The 16958-nt window shown below is 40.4% G+C and overlaps 1 protein-coding gene and 1 pseudogene across 4 annotated transcripts in view; both read right to left on the reverse strand.

The window, feature by feature from the left end:
• Window positions 1–16958, reverse strand: part of Thrap3 (thyroid hormone receptor associated protein 3) — a 42241-nt gene that overhangs the window by 5489 nt on the left and 19794 nt on the right. For all 4 annotated transcript variants that reach the window (XM_004850953.4, XM_087215267.1, XM_087215266.1 and 1 more), the window contains 7 exons: window positions 16384–16551; window positions 10826–11725; window positions 8668–9366; window positions 6156–6328; window positions 5235–5346; window positions 3873–3957; window positions 1781–1965 (listed from right to left, as the gene is read on the reverse strand). In XM_004850953.4, the coding sequence (XP_004851010.1) occupies window positions 1781–1965; window positions 3873–3957; window positions 5235–5346; window positions 6156–6328; window positions 8668–9366; window positions 10826–11725; window positions 16384–16520 (2291 nt within the window). In that variant the 5' untranslated portion in view covers window positions 16521–16551. The remainder of the gene's footprint in view (window positions 1–1780; window positions 1966–3872; window positions 3958–5234; window positions 5347–6155; window positions 6329–8667; window positions 9367–10825; window positions 11726–16383; window positions 16552–16958) is intronic.
• LOC101719251 (protein SPO16 homolog pseudogene) lies at window positions 6335–8661 on the reverse strand (annotated as a pseudogene).

Here is a 16958-nt window from a genome sequence, read left to right on the forward strand (position 1 = left end):
GGCTGGGCTGGGCTGGGGATTAGCTCAGTGTTTCTGGCATCTGCCTCGCAAGTGCAGAGTCCCGAGTTCAATCCCCAGTACCAAAAAAACCAAAAAAACCAAAAAAACCCAACTCTGGATTCTATCCCCCAGTACTGCAAGGTGGGGGAAAAGAAAACTCTCAAAGTGCTTCAAATTTGAGTCCCAGCACTCCCTTTTATTAGCTTGAAACCTGGGTGAGGCATTCTTCGGTTATGTAAGAAAGTTTTTGTAAACTATACAATACTATGGTAATGAGAATAGCATTCTAATCATTTTTCTCTTGTCCCAAATCACAGAATACCATGATTCCAAAGACCTGGCTCAAGGTCACACTGCAAGTCATAGGGAGACATGAGCTCCAGACAGAGCAACCAGAATTAGTTACCTAGACTCAACCCTGAGATGCTTGTAGGGTTCTCTGCTCCCTTCCCACCTGTGGCAGTGCTGAGAATTCCTGTACCACCATTTCCATTCCCTGGTGAAGACTACCAGGTTCTTTATCTATGAGGAGGCCCCAGAACTGGTAAGGTTCCTAATGTGTAAATAACCTGAGGATCACAAGATAAAAGTAAAACCAAAATCTGAGTACTGATGTCAGCTGATACCTGTGTGACCTTAAGACAAATCATTCTGAGCTTAGCTTGTGTCTTTCAAATGGGCAAAACTTATCACAAAGGGTTGCTAGAAAATGGGTTAAAAAAAAAAAAGGCTTGCCAGTTCATGCTCAGAAACAGCAAAAATGTTCCTTTTTATGGGGAGATGTAGGGCTGTAACTTTGCACCTTTTAACGAGACATAAGTCTAATTGATATAGGTTTTTTTTTCTTTTGAGACAGGGTCTCACTATTAGTTCAGGCTGGCCATGAACTATGTAGCTCAGGTTGGCCTCAAACTTGAAGCAATCCTCCTGCCTCAGCTCCCCGAGTGCTAGGATTAAAGGCACACACCATTAGGCCCAGTTGAAAAGTTTAACTGAAAAGGTTTAGACTTTCAAAATTGTAAATAGTCTATACTTTTTTTTTTTTTTTGGTACCGGTGATCGAACTCAGGTCCTCCCACTTGCGAGGCAGGCGCCAGAACCACCGAGCTAAATCCCCAGCCCAAAATTGTAAATAAAAGGCTGGGGGGTATGGGTCAGTGGTTGAGCATGCTTGAGGCTCTGAGTTCAATTCTCAGTACAGCAAAAAAGAAAAAGAAATAGAAATAGAAATGTCATGACCTTGTCATGAACACTGCCCTACAAAGGTTCAACAATGACAACTTTAAGGCCGGCTCTGGAACACCTCTCTCAGAATTGCTTTGAACACCCGTGTAAAAGGCATTATGATCAACAGCCATCCTAGCTAGTTGCATCCTGAGTCTCTGACTACTTTTATCACTTGACAATGACTATGGGCCATTTCTAAAATATAATCACCTCATGAAAATGCACAGTAAGAAGGACAGGCCTAAACCAACTGCCAAAGGAATTCCTCAATAATTCTCCACATCACTTCTGTGGGCAGATATACAGATGAATTTCCCTCACAAAATCTTCTTTGGACAAGGATCACACATTTCTTTGATGCAGATATTCTATTTTCAAGCCAGGGACCCTCCCAGGAACCCTTTTAAATGTAGTATGAAAGAAAAAAACCACACAAATTGCTATAATTCCTAATCTCAAAGTCCTCTGGCATGAAAGGTGTGGTGCGTAAATAGTCCAAAGGAGTAGACAAAAGATTTTTGAGTTTGAATAGAGTAACGGGGTTTTCACGTACTTCTTCTTTGATCCTTTATGTGTTTTCTCTGTTTTCTCAGTTGATCTTTCCCTTGAATGGCTTGAGTCTCGGGAATCCACTGATTCTCTTGATTTACCTCGTTTAAGATCTCTCTCCTTATGTTTTTTACGACGTTCAATATCAAGGCGGAGATCAACAGGATCATCTTTGTATTTTCCCTCAGCCTGCCATGAGAAGTCAAAATTAAGGTTTTTGGGATTCGGGACTGCCAACACTACCACCCTCAAATGTGGTCTTACTCCAATAGTGGAGTACAGAGGAGACACTGGGAATGTAAGGCACTCCAGCCAAGCCAGTTTTTTATAACTCTAGGGATGGTAGCCTTCTGAAAATCCTAGAAATGGATCTTGCTCTGCTTCCTCTGTGGCCCAGTATAACTGGCTGGTCTACAAACTGAAAGTCCAAAATCAGCTCTGGAAAGTAGTTGGTCAGGCTGGTGATCTAGTCACTACTGAAAAGGGAAACTCTCACTTCCCCCTCCCTATCCTGGAGCAGCCACCCATGGCTTATCTATGTGGAATTATCTGAATCCTAAAACAAAGACACTGAGAACCTTAAGCATCCTTCCAAAATGCTGATTTATACTGAGAAATTTCTCTATAGAGAGGAAGTAACAAAAACCAGAATACAGAATTCATAAAGAATTAACAGGTCAGGGCGGAGGATTTAGCTCAGTGGTTTCGCCGCCAGCTGCACAAGTGCAAGGACCCGAGTTCAATCCCCGGTACCAAAAAAAAACAAAAAAGAATTAACAGGTCAAAGTTTATTAAAAAACAAAACAAAACACCTTTTTCGCTAATTTCCTGGAAAGCTTATCCCCTAGGTTGTGCTGCAGGTGTACCAGGAGTCCAGCAGTAGCACGCTGGCCCCAACCATCACAGCAATGCTTGGGAACTCAGTGAGAGCAAGGACACAAGAAGGTTTGAGAACTCTATACACCAAGAAACGAAAGTAAATTCTCCACAAAGGAGGAAGGAATGAGGAGTTACTTCACTCTGTATTAACATTTTACTTACATGATCCAGTTAACTTTTGATAAAATAATACTTAATTTTAATTAACAAGTGTGATACAGAGTAGTTTTATCACTTTGTTTCTGAAAGGAAAAAGGGGGCTCTGCATCCTTCAAAGACAAAAAAGACAAACGTAGCCACTGCTCCCTTGGGCAGGCAGACAGCACCTTTAAAGGAGCTGGCTTTTTGAGGTATGGAGGTTGAGGTTTCCTCTGATATTTCAGTTAGTGCCAAGCTGACTGGTACTTGGAGAAAGAGAGAAGAGGGTGGGAGAGAAGAAGAGATTGCACAAGAATGCCTCTCAACACATTCAACAATAAGACAAATTTGTTTGGAAAACGTAACAATCACTATTTTTAGAAAAGGTTTATCAATATAGGAATAACCATTTCTGATGTTAAATTTCAACTATATATGTGAATGAAGGTCAGTAAATACTAAGATTTTTCAAAATTCAATCTAGTTATTTCACAGTGAAACTGTATAAAAGTTTTAACCTTTAACAACAGTGTTAAGTGCACATCATTGTAAATGTAGCTAGCTGGGCTATCAAAGTAATGTTTTGCTTTAAAAGAACAGTAACTGACAGATGACAGATATGGTACAATGTTAGAAAAAAAAAACTGGACCAGCTGTTGAAAATAGGCTACTAAGTTAAGATATGAATATTTCATTCTCCTCTGACATGCATGTCTTTCTGAAATCATGGTTGGAAATAGTGCATGTAGACAGTTGATTTGATAATACTTACAAGCAGAAAAATATCACAAAAAGTTTCTTCTCTCATCATGGGCACTTGTTCCAAAACGCCTCTCTTTTTTTTTCTCAAGCTCACCTCAACAGACTCTGGGGTCATTTACCATATTCTAACCACTTCACAAAGGTTGTTGATACATTTAATAAAAATTAACCCTTTGTAGTTCATTTTTAGAATTATGCCCATCCTTAAAAGAAAAACACAAACTTAAGTAGAGAGTAATTTAAACAAATACATTTCTGTCAAGTTCATGCCCAATGCACTCATTTTGTTGGAATTACTGATCAAAGCAACAGTTCACCTTGTAGCCAGGTTCCCGAGGACTTTTCATTTCATCATGAGTCAAACCATGTTTTCTGAATGTACTGGGGGAAATGTCTATCCTCCTAAAATGGAAAACAGAAACAGTATACGAATGCACAGTGTGAATGCAGTACTGGTAATATTCTACTTACTGAGTTGGGTAATAGATTCGTACCCATTCCTTTTTATTATGTTTCATAACTTACAGCACCACCACCCTTGGTGCTGGGACTGAACTCAGGGCTTTGCACATGCTAAGCAAGCAATCTATCACTGAACTACACCCCAGCCCCACTAAGGTTCTTTACTTACATACTTATACTCTTCCCTTAGGGACAGAGAAGTCCCCAAAAGTAGCTTTCTTGGTCCATCCCAGTAGTGCTGCAGTCACCTGTAGCTTTCTATATCTCCCTCCTACCAAACTTGAAAGAGCAGTTTTCATCTCGAGAATGTGAGTAGACAGACTCATTATTGACCTACTTGGATCTAGGTGAGAAACAAGTACCTGCACAGTCCAAAAGGTCCTAAATCTAAGGCTGCTGTACAAACATGGTCCAGCCCTCCTACCTACTGAGATGACTACTGAATTACAGAAAAGGCCAATTTTGTTTCCAAAGTCTCTACTCTATTTGCTGAACAGATTCCCACAACAAGGGATATTCTTTGAAATCTGTGGAGCTTTTAAACCCTTCAGATAATCTTACAAGCATCTTCCTCTACCCTCCAAGCAAATTCTTCCTAAAGAATCAAATCATGAGCCGGGGATTTAGCTCAGTGGTTTCACCGCCTGCCTTGCAAGCACAAGGACCCGAGTTTGATCCCCGGTACCAAAAAAAAAAAAAAAAAAAAGAATCAAATCATGATATACACAGGTTTACTTAAAGGAAAGTAACGTTTACTCTCCCTATAGAAACAGGTGACCACCTGCCAGCCCCCCAAAATAGAGGAAGAATTCATCTGCATCAGTAGAGTTGTTTTCCTAGGGGCCGAAGCAAGAGACTGTAGCTCTTAAAGGATGTCCCTTCCAGGGGCCAGGGATTTAGCTCAGTGGTTGGCTGCCTCCCTCAAAAGCGCAAGGACCCAAGTTCCATCCCTGGTACCAAAAACAAACAAACGAACAATGTCCCTTCCATTCTCAAATACAAATGTCCACAGCCTACAGACTGGAGGATGTTACTCTAAATTCTGCATAAAGGTACACTAGCAACAGGATTTTTTTTTTTTGTACCAGGGATGAAACTTGGGTCCTTGTGCTTGCGCAGCAGGCTGTGAAACCACTGAGCTAAATCCCTGGCCCACTAGCAACAGGATTTAACAAGACAAGTTTAGTAACTGGTGAGTGTCAGGCTGAGTTTCTCACCTGTGTATCTCTGGGCTTTTCTTGTTTTTAGCTGCCTCCTGTTCAGCTCCTCTCTTTAGGTATTTAGTAAAACGTTCGTGCAATGTCAATCCAGAGGACCCAAAGTGATGCTCTGTTGAGTCAAAGAAACACATTTTATTCTACCAAGCAGATAAATATTCAACTCTTGTATGAACCTGCACCTACAGAGATGTGGCTAGTCAAAGCCATACAACAAACATACTGAAAAAGGTAAGAAAAAAATGGCTGGTTCAGATGCAATCAAACACTGAGCATTAAATGTCTAGTATAACTCCCTCATCTTAGGACATGAACACAGACAAAAAGCTAGCGCTCACTGCCTGACTCCTTAATTTTTGTTTGTTTTTGGAGATAGGGTCTCACTGTGTAGTCCAGGCTGACCTTGAACTTGCAGCGGATCCTCCTGCCTCAGCCTCCTGAGTGCTAAGATTGCACCACCATGCCTGGCTTCTTGCTTGATTTTAAACTTCAGATGGAAGATGTAAACTAGCCCAACCCAGCTTCTATAGTACTTCTCTTGGCCATTCCCCAACCTGTCCACCTTCATATGGCCAGAGGATGATAGAATAATTCATAACAACAAGGTCTGAAAGGACCACTAGAAAGTAAAAGAGGGTACTGGGGAAGGGATATTTTCAATATCTCTTTAAGTTTTCAAACATTTTTTAAATCTGTTAAGGATGATTACCTATTTTCATGATCACAGAGGGCTACTATTTCTAAATAATTCGTCTCGGGCCAGGGATTTAGCCCAGTGGTTCCATCGCCTGCCTCGTAAGCACAAGGACCCGAGTTCGATCCCCAGTACAAAAAAAAAATTCATCTCTATAATAAAACTTCCCCCTGGATGGAATTTCCTTTAAGCCAGTTCCAAGGCTCTTTAGACTGGTCTGGACTCACCTTTAACATGGTGAACAATGGTCACTATATGCTGAGCAAACAATTCTGAAGGGCTACGCTGAGACTGAGCTGACTGTATGTGCTGGAAAATGGAACGAAATTCCTGTTCCTTTTTGTTGCTATGAACCAGATCCCGACAAAGCTTGCGCTCCTGAGCCAATAAGCCACTGGGTCTAAAAAAGAAAGAGAGAGGCTCAATTAAAAAGACAGCACAGCAGGGGCCGGGAGATTTAGCTCAGTGATTCCGCCACCTGCCTCACAAGCACAAGGTCCCAAGATCGATCCCAAGTACCAAACAAAACAAAACGAAAAAACAAAACAAAACAGGAAATCAGAAACATTTAAACCACAAGTGTATTATTTTTTCTTCCAATGACTTTTTTTTGGTACTGGGGATCGAACTCAGGACCTTGTGCTTGCAAGGCAGGTGGTAGCACCACTGAGCTAAATCCCCGGCCCTCCAATGACTTTTTTTTTTTTTTAAATAAAATGGCTTTTAATTGTATACATGTTATTTTAAGTTAACATAAACATCTTTAAAGTAAATATATATTTAAATATAACTTAACAGGTCTGATTAGTTTCATGTTCTTCCAAAAGAACACTTATAACTAGTTCTCTAATTTGGGTTAATTGAATCACTATTCAGTTTTATCTTTTGGAGTGTTTTCCAAACAGGACTTTGTTCTACGATGTAAGCTTTAGTTATCATTCTAGAGCAGACGCTATCCATATATGGTTTGGAGGTAGTCTTAGCTATAGTGCACATAAGATTGATAGAATCTGCTGTGTTGTGTACTGGAAGTATCCATAATTTACTTCCCAGGAATCTCTGCTGAATCCTGAATATCAGTTTCCATTCTTCAGGCCCATAAAGAGCAGCAAACAGAACCAAAAAACTATTCCAGTGAATGTTAAGAAACTTCTCAATTTTGGTTAGAAATATTTCAGCTGACATAATGCATTTGTTAGCATCCATCAATAAAAATGCAACTCCAGAAAGAGAAAATAAAATTGATCCATTTTCCACTGAAGCTGAATACCGAATCTTGTGGCTTTGATTTTCCAGAGCAGTTGCAATTTCATAATTCTCAAGAGATGAGCTAATAATAACAGTAGTCGTCCATTTTACTTTTTCTTTTTCACCACTTTCAGCCATCTGTACAACTTTGGGCCAGCCCAGTTTCTAATGATGCCACAATCTCATCTCCAAGTCCTCAGCGTGGCTTAAGCCGCCCCCCTCGAATGACTTTTAAATCTCTCTACAAAGTTCCTTTTTTTGGTACTGGGGATCGAACTCGGGTCCTTGCGCTTGCGTAGCAGGCGGCGAAACCACTGAGCTAAATCCCCAGCCCAAAGCTCCTTTTTCTTTTATCAACCAAAGTTCAAAGTAACCTCAACATACCATACTATGGAAATGGACACCCAAAAATCTCCCTTCCTTTTTAGTTGTGGAGATCTTCAAGTGGGAAGGTATTAAACCCCAGTGATTATTTTTGGGACTGCTGCTGGTTTCATACACACAACAAACAGGAAGTTTTGTTTTTGGTGGTCCTGGGGACTGGGCCCAGGGACCTTCAGAGTGAGCTACACCCCCAGCCCTTTATCTTTTCAGATAGGGTTTCCCTGGGTTGTTAAAGTGTCCAGACTAGACTCAATCATGTGATTCTCCTGCCTTAGGCTCCCAGGGTGCTAAAATTACAGATGTGCACCACCACACCCACTAGAAGATACTTAAATGATCAATTAGTTTGGCCAGCCAAAGTCATTCAGTGAGGTGGCATAGGCAAGCAGGACTGGGAGGTGGCTGAAGCACTCCTCAAGGAGACTTTCAAATGGGTAGAGAGATTATACCAAGTTCAGCCAGCCTGGGCCTCATCACTCTTTCCCAACTGAGGGGCTGGGGGTGGTTTATCTCCTTCAACTCTAAAATTTCTGTTACTTGATGGTGGGGGCTATAATACATTTTGAAAACCCAAATAAAATGAAGTCACAAATCTTAGAGAGTTTCAGATGAAAGACCTTTTTTTGAGACAGGGTCTCACTATGTAGTTCAGGCTATAGTCTCAAACTCATGGTGATCATCCTACACTTGATCTTACCCAAAAGGCTGAGAAGCGATCATGGTGATCATCCTGCCTCAGCCTCTCAAGTGCTAGGATTACAGGCATGTACCACCACACCTGGCCAAAAGACACCTTTAAACATAGGAAAGAAAAGGATACAGAGATAGGGTAGGTAGGCTGAGGGTGATGAACAAAGAGCAAAAGAGAACCACAGGGACTCCAACAACCAAGAAAGCCAAATAGACTGAAAAGACACTTTCTCCCCAGTAATGCTGTCCTTGAGCATTATCACATAATCACTGAGCTGTAACAAACAAGAGGGCTGTCAGTACTGAAGGCTAAATAAACAGCAAGGGGACATAAAGGAGCCTGTCTTCAGGAGGGGGCATCAGGAGACACCACTCAGGCCACTAGACCCCTGATGATCAACAAGGAGTACATCTTACCGTGCAAGGTCCTCATCGAATGAGTCCATCCGTACGTTGACCTGGGCCTCTCGAGTAATAGAAAATGAAGACTTTCCTGAGGAAAAGTCTCCTTTGGCTCCCAGCTTTTCACGGCTCTCAGAGGTCTTCCTGGGGGGAGGCGATGAGCTTTTCTCTTGGACTGCTTTGTAAGCAGTCACTCGGAAATTCTTCTCAGGCACAAATCCTCGGTGCCCACTTTCGCTCCTCTTGGCCCCTCCTCGCTCTTCTTTTTTGGATCTCTCTGTGAAAGGCTCCTCCTCCAGCTCCTCTGCTTTCCTCTGCTTTTCCTTCCCTGAATACACCAGGCCCTCCCACTTGCCTGACTTTTCTTCCTCCTGATTTTTACTTGTACCAGCTATGACTTTAGACATAAATTTGGGTTCATCATCAAACTCAGACTCCTTCCTTCCCTTAGTCTTGTCCTTATCTTGATCATCCATCTCCTCCTTGTGGAAGTCTGCCATCTTCTTCTCAAAGTCATCACGGAGCTTATACCTTTTGGGTGACTGACTGCCTCTAAAAGACTTCTCAGTATCAGTCTTAGAAGCAAATGAATCCGATTTCAATTTTGCATCTGCGTCAGAGAAGCTCCCTTTCTCCTTCACTTTCTCTTTATCAGAATTTGTCTGTTTCTGCTCCTTATCTTTACCATTCTCTGTCTTCTGTTCTTCTAGATACCTACTTATAAAAACACAAGGGAGACAGAGAAGAGGATTCTTGAGCAACCTGCTCTTTAATGGCACCTGTTCCTGCTCTCTGATTTTTTTTAATTCTCTGAGCAAACATGTCTTATAAATTCCACCATGACCATGACTTTCTACTTAGGTTACTGTCTAACAATTTCTGAGAAACAGCTTCTTGGCATTTAAGAGTCCATGGAGTTGTGCCTTACAAAAGCAATAGAAAGAATAGCAAATACTATTTTTAGGATACTGCAAAACAAAAACCTACTTACCTGTTAATATGGTTTAGGGGGACAAAAACTAGGCTCTTACCCAACTTTCACTCAATCACTTAAAATCTGTTTTCAGCAAAGTTAACACACAGTTCAACCTTGGACTGTTTTGCTTTTATACAACTCACATTTGGAAATGTAAGTCTCAAAAAGAGACTTCAAATCTGCTGCAAGTCACCTAGAAGATCTAAATATGAAATATACTGTGAACACAAATAAAAACAAAACACTTGTTAATAGGGGGGGTGGCAAAATCATTATTCTTCTCATGGAAAAGCAGAGCTTAGGCTCAAGTCTTCTACTGAAATTCAATCCTGGCAAGAAACAAAACTTAACACTTTAAAGTGGCCTTACTCAAGGCAGGAAAAGTATAGATTCTGAACATCTCATATGTACCATTAATGGGAAGAACCTAGGCATTGCAGGGCATCAAAGAATATGCTAACAACAGGAAAGAAAAAAAAGGGAACTCTCTTGCTGAGTTAAGTGCCTCCAGACTGCAACCTCATCCCAATGTAGCTTCCCTGTAACATCTCTGCCTTTCCAATCCATCCAACCACATAAAGATTCATGTTCCACTCACCGTGTTCCCCAAGGCAGAAAGACAGAAGCAATGCAATGTCCTCTCCTAACTTGCAGCCTGGTCAGCTTCTACTGGGACATACACCCACCTTGTAGTATTAAAACAAGACCTTCCCGGACTAAGCCTTGGGTTTTCCCATTCTGCCCAGTCTCCTCAACGGAGAGTATGAGGGTGCGGCTCTTCCACCATGATGGGACGATGCAGATCAAACACAGCAGATGGTGGGTCCTAGAGGTCTAACAGCTCCAGTGGCCATTCATGTTGGCAAAGACCTTTGTTTTGGGGTAGCTGACCCACAAATCTCTACTGCTTTCTGGTTTACAATGGTAGAATCCAAGGCAAATTTTAAATGTGAAAACATCTTTGGAGAGCAGTCTAAAATACTTTATGCTGCAATACAAATTCAAGGAAGGTAGGAAAGCTAGAGTTAAGCTAAAGGTTTCCTTGGGTGATTATTTTTAATGTCTGCTTATCAAAAGTTGAGGAAAGGGGGATTACTTTATTACTGTTAATCAGAGCTCTAATTTAGATCCCATTACAATTAAAATGCCAGCTGGTGAGATCAAATACAAACTGCGCACAGGAAATTAAATACTTGCCTCTTTGTATAGGCTGTTCCTCCTGAACCAGCACTCTCCTCCTTCTGAGATGAGCCGTAAGCGGAGCCAGTAGGTGGACTCTTACCCACAGGGCTTTTTTTGGATGGACTCAAAGACCCAGAGCCATGGTCAAACTGACTTTGGTGGGTCCCAGACTGGTACCCACCACCACTCGGCCCAGAGGAGCCGATCTGGGATGTATTGGAAAGTGGAGGACTAGGCTTTGGCACAGGGCTAGGACGGGGTGACCTCCGCCTCACCACCACAGACTGAAGAGGGCTCTTGAGAGCTGGGCTTCGCTCCCGGGGACTCAGGTCAGAAACTGCTGAGGCCCGTGATGTGGAACCAGTGCTGTAGGTGGCATCTGGCCATGGCTTCGAGCTCTCAGATGCTTTTGTATCTTGAGAGGTGCCTCCAGAGAATGTTTGCTCCTTGGCCTCATCTCCCTGGTTATCCCCAGCAGCTTGAGATGGCCGGCTATCCTTGGAAGAAGACTTTTTCTCCTTTGCAGATTTGCGCTTAGAAGATTCAACTCGGCTGTGGTTGGAGGAAGAACGAGAGGATGAGGAGCGCCTTGACCTGTCAGAAGATGACTTATCTGAGTTTCTAGAATGGCTCCTGGACCTTGGTGAAGGAGACCTTCTCTTTGGAGACCGGGATCGAGAACGGCCCCGACGAGGACTGTATGCTTGCCGATAGTTCTGCCAATTGGAGCGGTAGTTTCCATAGCCTCCACGGTTATACTGGCCCCATGGATAGAAACCTCTGTTGCGTCCTCGGAAATAATAGGGCCTCCTATAACCTCTGTTGTGACCTCTGAAATCTCGATTCTGATACACTCTGGGGTGATTCCTTTCTCTGTTATGAGCTGGAGAGTACGATCTGGAACGAGACCTAGAACTGCAGAGGAAGCGAAAGGGGGAAAGTTTGAATTTTTAACACAGGATTACTTATCCTAAAAAACTGCCAACAAAAGTAATACTGAAATCCCTGCTCTTGTGTCATTTGTTTTCTTTTTCTTTTTTTTTTTTTGGTACCAGGGATTGAACTCGGGTCATTGCGCTTGCACAGCAGGTGTCATTCATTTTCAAAGCAAGGGCGAAAACTTAAATGTTTAATCCCATTCCTTATGGCCCATATTAAGTACAAAATTATAGCTGAGTCATTTTAACAAATGAGATACTAAGATCATTTCATTCATATTACAGCTCATTTATAACAGAAATATATTTCTACTGTGACTGAAGGAATATCAGTTTCCTTAATGTGGTAAACAAAAACCATTTTAATATAACCTCAGTTAGTCTCATAGGCACAGGAGATTTAACAAATCCCCAGATAAGTGGAAAAGAGAAAGAACTGGTACCTAGACAGGTAAATATTTAAGTCCTCTGGGCCCTAAAGGTTAAAACACTCACTGGGCATGGTGGCGCAGCACACCTGTAACCCCAGCACTTGAGAGGCTGAGGCAGGTGGATCACCAAGAGTCTAGCCCAAGCTACACAATGAGTTCAAGGCCAACTTCAATGAGACCTTGTCTCAAAAAAAAAAAAAAAAAGACATTAAAATACACAAGTCTCATTCTAGTCATCTCTCTCTCCCCTCCCTCCCTCCAGGATAAATTTCTTAGATCACACTAAGACCTGGGATTGTAAAAGTACAGTTATTACAGGTCAACACCAAAGAAACAGAGAATGCATCTGTTCAAAGCTTAGAACTTCCTGAAATCAGATACAACTAGTTGAGTTTGCATTTAGGAATAGAAATGGTCTATTAATGTCAAATCTCTGGCTGAGCTGCCTTATCTTACCAAGGTACCACAAGAGGGTACTCTCTTGACCATAAGGCACCTACCCAGATATATACAAGATTACCAAGAGAAACTACAAAAACTTTTCAACTCAAGCAGAAAACTAGCACTGTGTTGTTCATTTAACAATATAGAACTCCTGGGCCTGGCATGGTAGTGCACGCCTGCAATCCCAGCAGACAGATCACTGGGAGTTCAGGGCCAGCCTGGACTACACAATGAGATCCTGTCTTGAAAAAAATCAAAAAATAAAATAAAATAAAAATACAGAACTCTAATGTAGCAAAGGAATACTGCCAAAGGCATGGGGATTCAACACTAACCCAACTTTGTAAATACTACATGTTCATGAATCCCAAGCTGGTCAATGGCTGACAGCCTTGTTTCTACCAAAAAGCCAAAAACACTGTGCAAAAATCCATGGGGATTTTGGATTCAAATCACTAATGTTAACCACTACTCCTGAGCAGTCAGCTGAAAATATGTAGTATTTACTAGAAAACATTCTGCAAAAAAAAAAGTTATTTTCTTGAACTACAAAATCAAAATTCTTCAGTTAATGAGCAGGCCTTCTATATCATGCCTAACTCAAAAGATGCCTTTTTGTTTGTGGTTCTGGGGATTGAACATAGGGACTCACAGATGTGAAGCAAACATTCTACCACTGAGCCACAACCCCAGCCCCACGTTTTGTTCGCTTTTAACCATGGCCTTCCTTTTCCCTACTTTCAGTTATGAGTAGCTAAATGCAATAAAAAATACTAAATGGTAAATTCCAGAAATAAACAACTGCTATGTTTTAAATAACTTTACAGGTTTATTACAGTATGTTATTATAACTGTCCTATTTTATTAGTTGTTAACCTCTTCCCGTGGCTAGTTTGTAAATTAAACTTTATCATAGACATATACATATAAAAAAAACAGACTATGTATAAAGCACACAATATTGAGCATTCACTGGGTCACATATCCCCTGTGTATTGCAGTGGCACTGTTGTGGGATACCACAGCTGTTCAGAAAATGGGTCAAACTTTTTTTTCCTGCAGAATTTAACTAAAGGAAACAGTACTTTGGGCCGGGGATTTAGCTCAGTGGTTTCGCTGCCTGCTGCACAAGCGCAAGGACTCGAGTTCGATCCCTGGTACCAAAGAAAACAGTATTTTAAAGAAGAAACTTACATTCAACTTAATCTAAAGAAGATAAAGTGAAATTGGTTTCCTAGTACTATTTTATTACCTACTGTGACTGGAGTTTTTATCTACCCCACAAAGAACAGCAGCTGGCAAAGATATATCTTACTACTCATCATTAATGGTTACTAGTTAAGTATGATTTTAAAAAACTTACCTTCCACATTTTTCATTCAGAAATGTAACAGTGTAAGAAAAAGAAGGGAGAGGCAGATCCAGGCTATGAAACGAAATATGACCCAATTAAATGGCTACACCTGAGGAGGTGATCCACCACCAGCACTAAGGAGGATTTAATTCATGATCTCATCTCACAGGCTACCGTTGTTACCAATTACTAGTGAGGGCCCTGCAGCATACTGCATCCAAAACTCGCAGCACTGCACATGCAGGAACATGAGTCTCTGCAGATTGCAAATGAAGTTATTTAAGAGAAGTCGCTGAAAAGGATACAGTCTGTGAAATATAAGGAAATAATCAATTTTCTCCAATTCCAGTTAGTTAACTCCAGGTTAGTTAATTTAAAGGCATGGTTTCCCAAACTCTCTGGATAGATACTTTCCTTATAGTAGAGGGAAAACAAAAGAAAAAAAACCATGAAACAGATAAGCCAGAAATAAAAACTAAGCATCTCAGTGGCAAACTTATCTGTTTCTAAAACACAGACAAGTCAGACTAGAATGAAGTATAAAAACATGTTTTCTAGAGGAGAAATTCTTGCAGAATAATAATCTTCTAGTTATAAAATAGCACATAAAGTGGCTCTAGACCTACCTAGCACAGATTGCCTAAGATGTTTTTCCTTCATTTGCCAAGTCATTGGCCACACCAAACGATCCATAAGACCAGGAAAAAAGATCTCCCCAGGATTCCAGTTGGTACAAACACTTCAGACTTGGTTGACATTTTTCTATTTGGTTTGTGTCGATTCAATTTTATCTCTCGGTTTTGATTGTACAGCCTTTGTTTAGCTTCCATTTACTAGATTAAATTTTAAAACACGTTTCAGAACCAAACGAGTTAACAGCAAGGTTTAAGCCACCTACATCAAAAGACTGGGTGCAAGGCAGGAGTTAGGAGACTGCTGAGTCCTGTAGTTTGACAGCAACTTCTTGAAGGAAATAAACTGGGTTTCCCCTGTATTATTTATGCATTCAGACTTTCCACTCAATCATTAGTTTAAAATTAATTCAGGAGCTGGGTTCTCACAGATCCTATTTGAGAATTAACTACTTCTTGCCAGGAGAGAAGAATAAAACTCAGTCATATACTACAGACTCTATGGAATTTCTTTAGAGATGAGCTAAGGAAACCATCAAAAGTAAACCTTGATTATTGAGTTTTCCTGAGGTTTATTTTAAATTTCATAACATATTCTTCTAAGAAAAGGATTCTAGATACTCATCTGGAATAAACAGGAGGAGTTCAAAGTACAAAACTGATGAATTATCTCCTTGTTAATGCAATTTTGACAGGAAGAGTAAAAATACACAAAAATCTTTAGTATTAAATACATAGAATTTTAGTATTTAAATACATCAATACTTCTCAAACTCACATAAATTTCTATGTACTAAAAGGTTTATATCTACCCAAAAAAGAAAATTTAAATGTTTTTAATGAACAAGAAAAAAGCCTTACAACACATCAAAGGAGGAAAAGATGTTCAAGTTTGCCATCCTATTTCCAAGCACAACTGAAACAGAGAAATCTATTGAAGGTGTGAAGAGACTGAATTTAAATATACCGGCAATAAAATTTTTAAAAAATAATTTTCCCAATTAGTAATAAAGTGATATTTTATAGCACTGATTTTCAGTTTTAGGGTTTTTTTTTATTAAAAAGATTCAGCCTGTTAGTAACTGACATATCACATATATATAAATGACACCTAGTAAGTTTCTAAAAGCTTTAATTATTTTAGTGGATTAAATCTCCTTACAATGTTGTTCATACTGTTACTCTTCTACTTTTTCTTTGGTGGTAACACAAACTGTGGTCTAAGACTTCAAAAATACTTTTGCGCTATAATCCCAGCTATTTCGGAGGCTGAGGCAGTCAGAAAGGGCACAAGTCTGAGTCCAGATTGGGTAATTTATCGAGACCTTGGCTTAAAATCTAAAAAGGAAGGGAGAATGTAACTCAGTGGTCTAGCACTCACTCAGCATGCACAAGGTCCTGGGTTCAATCCCCACGGCCGCAAAAACCAAAAAAAAAAAAAAAAAAAAAAACTTTACTGAAAAATAATCAGGTGTAGAGATTCGAAGCAAGCAGCTCAGATAAAATAAAAATGCTCTTTCTTCCAAAGTAGATAGGAAGTATGCAATATATGCTGACAGAGAAGAACCAGAATTAAGCAAACAGTACAGAATCAGAGCTAACTTAGATTTGCAGTTTGAAGAGGCTTGCAGTGTATCTTACAGGCTATCACCCCCCCCAACTCAAGCCTACCCCAATCTTCATCTGACACTCACAAAAGTCTGACAAAAGATCTTCAAAACCAACAGAGACTGATGCAATGATCATTTTAATAAATAAAACCATACCCCCTTACCTCAGCCTGCGCTTCCTGGATCGAGAGATAGATCGGCTTCGGGATCGAGACTTGGAAAATGAACGAGAACGAGATCTTGATGCAGATCTTGAGCGAGAAGAGCGTGATCCAGACTTGGATTTATTTGTTTTTGACATCTCTGAAGCGAGCCTCACTTTTCAATTACACCTAAAGTAAGAAAATATATTCAACTGTGTAAGTCCCTTTGCAAATGCGAACTTCTCTGGTTATCTAAAAACATCTTTTTAAACAACAGATGAAATGACTGATTAAAAAAAAACCCAGTGTAGCTGGGGGCTATGGTGTAAGCCTCCAATTCCTGCAATTCAAAAGACTGAAGATTAAGTTTAAATCCACAGCCAGGTTTGGTGATGCACATACTGAGTTCAAGGCTGGTCTGAAACACACTGCAAGACCCTGTCTCTCAAAACAAAACAACAAAAAACCAAGAAATAAGTAGAAATTCTTCATCACATATATAATAAATGGAAAATATAAAACTTTAAAAGAAAAAAAGGGTAAGAAGTTAGCAGAAAAGGAAATACATATATTTCAACACCCAAAAAGTAGAAAAT

Source organism: Heterocephalus glaber, unplaced genomic scaffold (assembly GCF_053883595.1).
Source record: "Heterocephalus glaber isolate CG9 unplaced genomic scaffold, H.glaber_assembly_v1.0 deba00001452, whole genome shotgun sequence".
Taxonomy (NCBI): domain Eukaryota; kingdom Metazoa; phylum Chordata; class Mammalia; order Rodentia; family Bathyergidae; genus Heterocephalus; species Heterocephalus glaber.